The following is a 9,187-nucleotide window of genomic DNA, read 5'->3' as shown; positions in this document are numbered from 1 at the left end:
GAGAGGCTGGATAAGTGGGACAAGACAAAGCTAGGGAGGCAAATTCACCCCAGTGTAACTCCACTGAAGCTAATGGGTTTGTGGGGAGAGCAGGGCTGTATCGGGGGGGGGGGGGGGAGAGTGAGGGATTAAGAGTGTGCAGATGTGTACGTATGAAGGAATGTGGAAGGGTGTTGGGTGATGTAAGGTGTTTTGTATATACCTGACTCCTGTAGATTAAACTTTTATATGGAAGCCTTTGATACAAACTCATTGCTACTTAGTGAATGTTGGGTGGGGGGTGGGGCATTCTGAATTCAAAATAAACATAGGTCTGATTTTTTTTTTAATTCTTTTAAAATATCCCATGCACAGAAAATTTAATTTGCTCCATTTTATTAGATGCCTGGCTCTTGCATGGTTATATGCTTTTGGTTTGCTCTGAAGACCTATTTTTAATTCTATTTTCACTTCAGTGTCCTATGTCTATCACTGTTTTAACACACACATTTGAGTAGTTCTTTCTGTTACTGCAGGTGACATATTGCCATTTCCTGGAAAATCAGAGTATTCTTTCTGTGTCTTGTATGTTGGACTGGTTATTAATAATTCTGTTGTTTTTTTCTAGATTATTTTGATCAGTCTTATTTCTACTTCAACATCTCTTCGGTTGGGAGGAATGAACAAATGCTAAAAGCTGAGCTCCGAGTTTTCAAACTAAATAAAAACCATGTGCCTCAAAAATCTTTTTGGCAACATTTTCTCAAAGTAAGTGGGCGATTATATTATTAACAATAATAACAAATGAATAATTAATCGACAGATAGTGTCTTTAAGTTAAAAAAATCAAGCATGAAAGAAATGAGACTGAAACCAACTACCCCATGAAACTATCCTGTGTTTTATGTGGTTACTGCCAGCAATGTAGAAGTTTCATCTATTTCTTTGACTCCAACAAGCAAAGAAATACAGCCAGGGTTTTGGTTTTGTTGCTATGCTATTTTTTTTTTCCTCTGAACTTTTTTCAATGAAACATCAATGCTGCCAAACAATCTACTGATTTATCTGTGCAAAAGCAAACAGGACAGTTCGGTGATCCTGAAGGTGAGCTCAAACCACAGCCAAGCTATCCCAGATTTTGAGATATTTGCAATCCAGATCCAAATTCTGCAGCTCCAGTCCATCTCGAGGGAATCAGGTGGCCTGCGAACCCAATGGGCAAATATGTGGGGCAATAGGAAACTTGGGACAATATCAAGTAGTCAAAAGAGACAAAAAATAGATGGCCAGGTGATTTTCCATTTGCAGATATTTGTTTTTGTGTGGCTCTTAGTACATGAGATAATATCCAAGTGCTGAGAGAATATTCACTGTTTTTTGTTTTTGTTATGCATATTTTCATTATGATTACCAGATATACAGGTTCTTATTTATTACTTACTCCTAAAAAATTACTAAGGATTAGGGGTATATATCTATCGAGGGTTAGAGATATAGATAGATCTATCTGTAGGTATCTAGTAGATGTACATTACTTCTTGCCCTTATGTGAAGCTGACCAGAAGCCACTTTTTAGTCTCAGTCCAGGTCAACAGACAGGGTGAATCCATCCTGGAAGTGGAGGAAACGTGTTTCTTTGATGCTGACCTCTTTGTGGGAGACAATCAATTGTTCCCCATTTAATTTTGTTTTGTTGTATTACCATATTCAAGGTGGATGTGTATGAGCTTTTGGACAGAGGAAGTAAGCTGCAGAGAAGAAATCTCATTTCATCCAGACTACTGTCTTTGTATACCGAAGGCTGGGAGGTGTTCAATGTCACGCAGACAGTAAGCGGAGAATTCTTAATTCCGTTGTTTTTTATGCTAAAGATATTGTAACAAATTCATGGCCATGGGCTAGGAACTTCATGGTTGCCACTATGCTGGATACCAAAACTTCAGGGCATTAGCAGAGACAGAACCGTAAATTCTCTAGCTCCAAAGCCACAAGCCTGACAACCTGAGCTTATTAACTGGTAGCAGCGTACGACCTGCAACAGCCAAATGACCTTAACTCTGCTCATAGTAACAACATACAATAACTACATAATTATGATTAAAGCATTTTAATGTTTGCAGTCCCAGGGTAGACGGCATCAATTTCTTAGGAGAAATTCGTTTTTCATTTTCTTTTTATGCTCATGGCATCACTACAGGGCAGAGTTAAGGTTATTTAGGGCTTTAGCTTTGTATTTTCCATACCTTAATGTCTCTAGATCCTTATAAATGTAACCTTAACTCTAAATCTCTTTGGTTTGTAATACATGTTTTGGAGATGCCCTTAAATTATTGATATGTGCTCTCAACCTTATCTCCAGCTGAACCTGTGTTTTTGGTCTGGGGAATTTCACTTAAAAAACAAAATTAACCATCTGATATCAGTATAGATTTGCAACTCATTACTATCAGCCTTATATAATTATTTTATTTTATCTTTAAGATCAGATTCACAAGCATGCTGTGGCTGACTGGTTGAATTACCTCTGAGGTTACAATGGCCTGAGCTAAGAGTGACCTGAGCCAGTGATTTAGCTTTACCTGTTAGTCCACAATCATAATAGTTAGATTCAGCAATTGTTAATAATTTAGCTTGATTGCTAATTTCCTCCGATGTAGCCTGTGTGTGAGATTTAAATGAGTTTTAACAATATGGAAAGTCTGGAGTCTATATTATTCCATTATTAAGATTACTTGGGAAAAGAGAGGTCTGACAAAGGGTTCTAAATTCCTGGCAAGGATCAATTTTAAAATTAATTTTGACTCCTAGATTAATCAATCAATGTACCAGTAAATTCTCCAAAAAATAATTCTGTATTTAAAGGTAAGGGCTGTGGTTTTGGGGAAGTTACACTGTATGCTTCGTACAGCACAAAGATGGTGAGTTCCTGGTTTAAGTACAAAACTCAGTTTAACCTTAACTAGGCAGTTACAACTATTGTCTTCATAATAATATAATATGTCCCGGCAATCTTTTAGGCTATTCCTTCTTCCCCCATATAAACGTTGCTTAGTCCTAATGAGATAGACTTACTCAAATGATCCTTTCCGCTTTTCTTTTTTGTTCCGAGGTTTCCAAATGGGTGGGACACAGCAGCACTAACCATGGCTTTTTGATCACTACAACTCATCTATCTAAAACCAAAATGGAATCCAACTTTGTCAAGTTTGCCAAGAGCCAGCACAATATGCGAGACAGTAGGAATGCTTTCTTGGTCCTCTTCACCAATAATGACAGACAGAAATCTTCCAGCTTCCTACCCTCTTCCACCGGTAAGATAATGCAACAGTAACTCTTTGAACAGAAGCTCCCTTTAATTAGTTCTGTTACTTCCTCATGCATTTTCTGCAGATAGTTGCATTAGTCACAAGCACTGAAACGGATTCTGGTTTGCCACTGTCAAAAGCTTGCTTTGATATAATCATTTTATTATTTGCCTCCTGTAGTGGGTCACCAGACATCTTAGGCCAGGTCTATAGTAGAAGCGCTTTGCTGGTATAGTTATATTAGTATTCGATACAGGCAAATGTAGTTTGGAGGCAGTTTAGACCAGCAAAACTGAAGCTTATTCCAGCCCCACCATGAGCGAAACAAATTATACTGACAAAAGTGCAGTTTTTCCTGGTATATCTGCATCAACACTAGGTGCTTTTGTCAGCACAGCTATGTCAGTCACAAAACACAACTCATCACATCCCTGACCAACACAAGTATGCTATGCCAGCAAAAGTTTATAGTCTTCCATCTATAGTCCTGGCCTAAGTATGTCTTCTCTTCATGCCCATCATTCTAGTCAAAGGTGTAGAACCAGTGACTTCCAGCCTATGAGCATGCAATGTCAACTCCACCAATATATGGAGTTCTGGACCTCATGGGATGCAAGGTAGTGCTGGGGAAGAGGACAAAAGATGATAGGGAGGGTAGCAAGCAGAAGGAGGGAAAGCAGATATATACACTTGAGGAAGGGAGAGAAGAGGACCAGAAGGGAAGACGGGCTGGAAATGTCACTCAGATTTGTGTGTGTGCATGTGCACGCTCGTGTCCACCATACAACTTTTTAGTAAGTTAAAGAAAAAAATTGGAATTTATACTACAAAGGTTTCCTATTTATGAAATGCATCTCCCACAAAAAATGTGCTGGCTATGAAGCTAAGGTTGCAGGCTCATATTGGGTTTCAGTGCATATTACCTTTCAAGCAGATAAACAACAAACATCATAACACAAACAAAAATGAGAACCCAGGAAATGCAGAGGTAAGGTTTCCCTTCTCAAACAAGGCACTCAAGCCACCTTATCTCTGCCCCTGTAGAGAGATGTTCATTCCATCTGTCCTTCTTTCCCTGTAGACTATTGAAAGCATGCTTGAAAGAACGTTGGTTTTTATCTTTCATTTCCCACAATCATGTCTTTAATACTAAGTGTGATGATTTGTCACTTCTTATGTATCTAACATCCTGACAGGGCCATAAGCAGTTAGCAAACGGAAGTGTGCAGAATCTGTATTCTCTATTTGACAAACCTCCCAGGGTACCTCAGAGGGGAATGCTACTGCTGCAAGTTACAAATCCTCTCAGGAGGTCCACAGAGAGAAGGGACTCGGTGAGCACTAAGCTTGAGGGACAGAAGATCAGGAAGGCATCCCCTTCACTCCTATGGAACTTCTGAGGTCCGCAAAAGCCCGCGGAGAGACTAAAGAAGCTTCTTGGCCCTTCACTCAGGAGGCTCGGGAACCCTGTAGCACTCTTTTATCCAGTGCCAAGGTTCCCTTAGGGTCTGAGTTACAATTTTAGGTCTATCTCTGCAAGGAAAAGGAAGTAGAAAACTTTTAGTTGTTTTATTTAAGTAAGAAAGGGACCTGCTAAGGAAAAATATATTGTGTTTATACCTATTTTTTCTTCTTTGACTCATAATAAAAGCCAAAAGGGCGTTTTGTTTTATTTGTTTAAAAAGGGGGAAGGGTTCTGCTTCTTCTTGATTTACATTAGACTTGCAGGTCCTGTCTGGGCTGGAAGATTCTACATGACTGGAGAGCTTATGCAAATGGTGATATCACAAAATGGAAGTTCAGCTGTCCAGAGGGAAGGGGGTTTTTAGTCGGGCAGTTTAAAACTTTTTTTTTGCTTTTGCTTTTTCTTTGTTTTCTAAAATGTTGATTTAACTGCAATGACTAATTGACGCTTTGAATAAGGGAAGTTTTTGTTGACTGTTCAATACCTCACTTCTTAAACTATAACAAACATTCCTTACACCTCCCACTGATCCTCCACCAGAGCTAAGGGAGATTAGTCTTTGCAGTCCTGATACGTCCAAATAAATAAAACTTAAAAATAAACTTTCCAGCCTTATTTGTACATCAGAAAGGACCCAAACAAGACAACATTGTGCTGGCTCATGAGAACCAGACAGTGAAACTGACTAGAAACAAAAGTAAAACAGACCAGCCTAGTGCCAAGTTTACAGTGAAATTCCGGCTCCCTGTCCAGTAAAAGGACTTTATGTGGTGGCTTGGAGACAGAATCCTGCTTCTCAGTGTAGGGAACCTTTGCCCCATCTACAATTTGTGGTCAATAAATCTGGGCAGTCCATGTTTCTCTGGTTCTCTCCGTTTCTGCTCCACCTTCCTATACAGAGACACAACCAGACTTGGCTCTGTAGTGCAGGGAGCTGTGCAGTCTTCAAAACTTTCACTATTTCCTGACCTTTGTTTTGTATTTTCAGTGCTTTTTGGGCCTTGCATGCCAAGCTGAAGCGAGACACATTCAGACTGGAAATAAGGCATACATTTTGAACAGTGAGGATAATGAATCCTTGGAACAACGTACCAAGGGTCGTGGTGGATTCTCCATCACCGGCAATTTTTAAATCAATATTGGATTTTAATTTTTTTTAAAGATAGGCTGTAGTTCAAAAGGAACCCTTCTGGAGGAGTTCTCTAGACTGTGTTACACAGATCAGACTAGCCCAGTGGCTCTCAAATGTTTGTACTGGTGACCCCTTTCACACACCAAGCCTCTGAGGGCGACCCCCCTTATAAATGAAAAACACATTTTAATATATTTAACACCATTACAAATGCTGGAGGCAAAGCGGGGTTTGGGGTGGAGGCTGACCGCTCGCGACCCCCCATGTAATAAGCTCACGACCCCCTGAGGGGGTCCCAACCTCCACATTGAGAACCCCTGGACTAGATGATCACAATGGACCCTTCCGGCCTTGGAATCTATGACTCTATGAAGAAGTCCTCAGGATTTGGTCCTGAGGGAAGTGCAGCCTAAATGTCTAAGTATTTAAGATTTATAATACTGTCATTGTCTAAGGCTATGTCTACACTACGAGCTGGTAATGTGATCCCCCTGCCTGTGTATACATACTCACACTAGCTATCTTTGAGTAGCAGTGTAGCCACAGAAGCACAGATAGCGCGGTGGAGACATGACTAAGCCATGGGTAGCATGCAACTACCTGCACTATTGCGGCTACCCTGCTATTTGTATTCGTGTTCGCTCAATGAAAGCTCGCCTATGTGTACCCGAACAGGAGCAATCGCACCCCTTACTCATAGTCCTCATGAAACACACAGATTTAAACAAAACTGGGAAAGGACAATGACACTTATGGTACATCTATACTATCTCCTTTGAGAGCAATAAACTCCTCCCAACGTATAGACAGAAATACAGTGTTCTTCATGACAAAGGTTTACTTACCCCTGTCATGTCCTCTTGCTTTCAGAATTCCAGCCATCCTCGCCTGAAGATGATACTTCATCACACCTACCTCACCAAAATGAGGTCTTTGCAAACATCAGAGTGAACAAAAGCAGAAGAATTCGGGATACCTCTTCCTTCTCCCACAAAGACAAAATTGTGCCATGCCAGCTCAATGATCTCTTCGTCGACTTCCATAAAATTGGTTGGGCGGGGTGGATCATTTCCCCACGTGGCTACAAGGCTTATTATTGCAAAGGGGCCTGCCTGTTCCCCTTAGGGGAAAGTCTAAGAGCGACCAACCATGCTACCGTCCAGTCCATAGTGCATACGCTGAAACTGACCAAAGACGTCAGCACACCGTGCTGTGTCCCAGACAAACTGAGTTCCATCAGTATTATGTACTTTGACGACAATGAGAATGTTGTCCTTAAGAATTATAAAGACATGGTGGCCACAAGCTGTGGTTGTCATTAACAAGAGCCCATTCTGCCTGCAACTGACTCGCATCTGGACTCAGTGCACCCGTTCTCCACAGCCCCAGTGGTGCTGGAACAACTTCTATAGTGAGGGTGCTGAAGGCGGATACCATGTATTTGGGTTGTTATTGCTACATCAAGCCAGGGGGGTGATAGCACCCCTAGTTCCAGCACCTATTCACAGCTCTTGTGATGTTCAGATTAATAACATGTCAGATCGGGGGGAGCCAGCCAGTCAGCTTTGAAAAGGCTCCACCTCCAGGCTCCACCCATGGGACAGCAGCTGAGAGGAGAATGCTGCCAAATTCTACAGACCTGCTGACTTTTCAAAGGGTCCCATGCTGCCTGGCCTGTGGTGACAATGCAGGGAAGGTGTGGGGGGTGTTTCTGTATATACAAACCAGTGGGACAGAGCGGAACTTGGTTTAATCAGGGCTATAACGTAAAACCCTGAGCATTTTAGGCAGAACCATTGTTAGAAAACACCTCTGTTTGGTTAGAGTCTCGTTGTTGGAGCAGGGAGCCAGGATTCTTGGCTTCTTTCCCAGCTCTGGGAGACAGAGACTGGGAGCCAGGACTCCTGGGTTCCATCCCTAGCTGTGGGAGGGGAGTTACATCTAGTTGTTAGAGTGGGGAAAGGGGAGTCTGGAAGTCAGGACTTCTGGGTTCTATTCCCTGCTTGGAGTAGGGGGCATTCTCTGCAGCTGGTTCTCAGGCCAGGCCAGGCCCACTCCCAGTCTGCATATTTGTCCATTTCCCAAGGAGCTGGGCCTCTGTAGACTGCTCCTCTACGGTTAGTGTCCTTCACAGCCACTTTGACACTAAACTATAGAGACCCCCAAAAGTCCTCCAGGACACTAACAGCACATTCCTCCCCCAGCCCAGCAGATCTGGTGACTATGCTTTAGGCAGGGGCTCTATGGTCAAGTGTGTCTGTGGGCGGATTCAGAGAGTGGGCTGGAACCTGGAGGTGGGAAGGGAAAAGAGAGGAGCTAGGGCAAGGGAACCAGGCATGGGGGTGGGAAGAGAGAGATTTTATGCAAATGAAATAATACATATTTATCAAATATGGCATTGCTCTATTTGCATAGGCTCCAGATTTGCAGGCCTACAGTCCTATAGGGCAGGTCCCACCCAAGTACCAACGGGTCCCCGACAGTGCTGGACAGATAGTGGAAGAGCCGTTCCTCAGCCTTGATCCAACGCCTGCCTGGGACACCAGCTCCCGCATGGGCAGTTGCCCAGCACGGCCCATTACTCTCCCCTGACACCTACTGTTTCTGAAGCAAGAGGGAGACAGACCATGGTGCTCAGGCTGCAGGAACAGCTTTTTCTGCTGTGTGTACATGGCAAATATCTGCTATGTCTTGGTGCCTTTTTCCACTCTGTCACATGCTCTGGACCTGTGTATGTTAAAGGTCAACAATGCAGGACAGACATTAGAAATAGCAAAACACATTATTAAGCAATATTGTAGTTTCTTCAAGTTCAACAGTAACTTTCTGGAGATGTCTGCTGCAGGGAGCTGGAGAAAATATTTATACTGTAAGGAACTATCTTTGTTTCTGTAAATAGCAACTTCTGCAATTAGCAAATTGCCAAATTGTTTTTACTGTATTAAACGAATGTGTGGAATATTTTTAATTAATCTGTAATAGAGTAATTTAATTTTCCAATACAATTATGAAATACGTCTTCAATGTATGTTATTGCAATGTTATTACATTGGTCAGTTTCCCTTCTAAGGCCTGGTCCAATGCTCACTGAAAACAATGGACACATTCCCATTGCCTTCAGTGGGTGCTGAATCAGGCCCTAAACTCCCATGGCAAAACTGAATAAACAAAACAAAATATCTATCCCTATGCACCTGATCCCACAGTCGTTATTCAAATAAAACTCACACTAAAGTTTGCTAGGATTTTTGCCTGAGTACCATCAGCAAGCTCAGATCCACGGGGATTAGCCCCATTCACTTTTCG

At 42.1% G+C, this 9,187-nt stretch overlaps 1 protein-coding gene across 1 annotated transcript; it reads left to right on the top strand.

Moving 5' to 3' along the window:
- Positions 1-666: 666 nt before the first annotated feature.
- LOC311523120 (bone morphogenetic protein 2-like) lies at positions 667-7,203 on the top strand (the record flags this gene model as incomplete). The annotated part of the gene is made up of 4 exons (XM_084632841.1): positions 667-747; positions 1,692-1,808; positions 3,089-3,290; positions 6,752-7,203. The coding sequence occupies 4 exons, from the start codon at positions 667-669 to the stop codon at positions 7,201-7,203; spliced, it is 852 nt and encodes a 283-aa protein (XP_084488967.1).
- Positions 7,204-9,187: the final 1,984 nt, after the last annotated feature.

Source organism: Lepidochelys olivacea (assembly GCF_965140295.1).
Source record: "Lepidochelys olivacea isolate rLepOli2 genome assembly, chromosome: 7".
NCBI classification, from domain to species: domain Eukaryota; kingdom Metazoa; phylum Chordata; order Testudines; family Cheloniidae; genus Lepidochelys; species Lepidochelys olivacea.
This window is presented reverse-complemented; position numbering and strand designations above follow the sequence as displayed.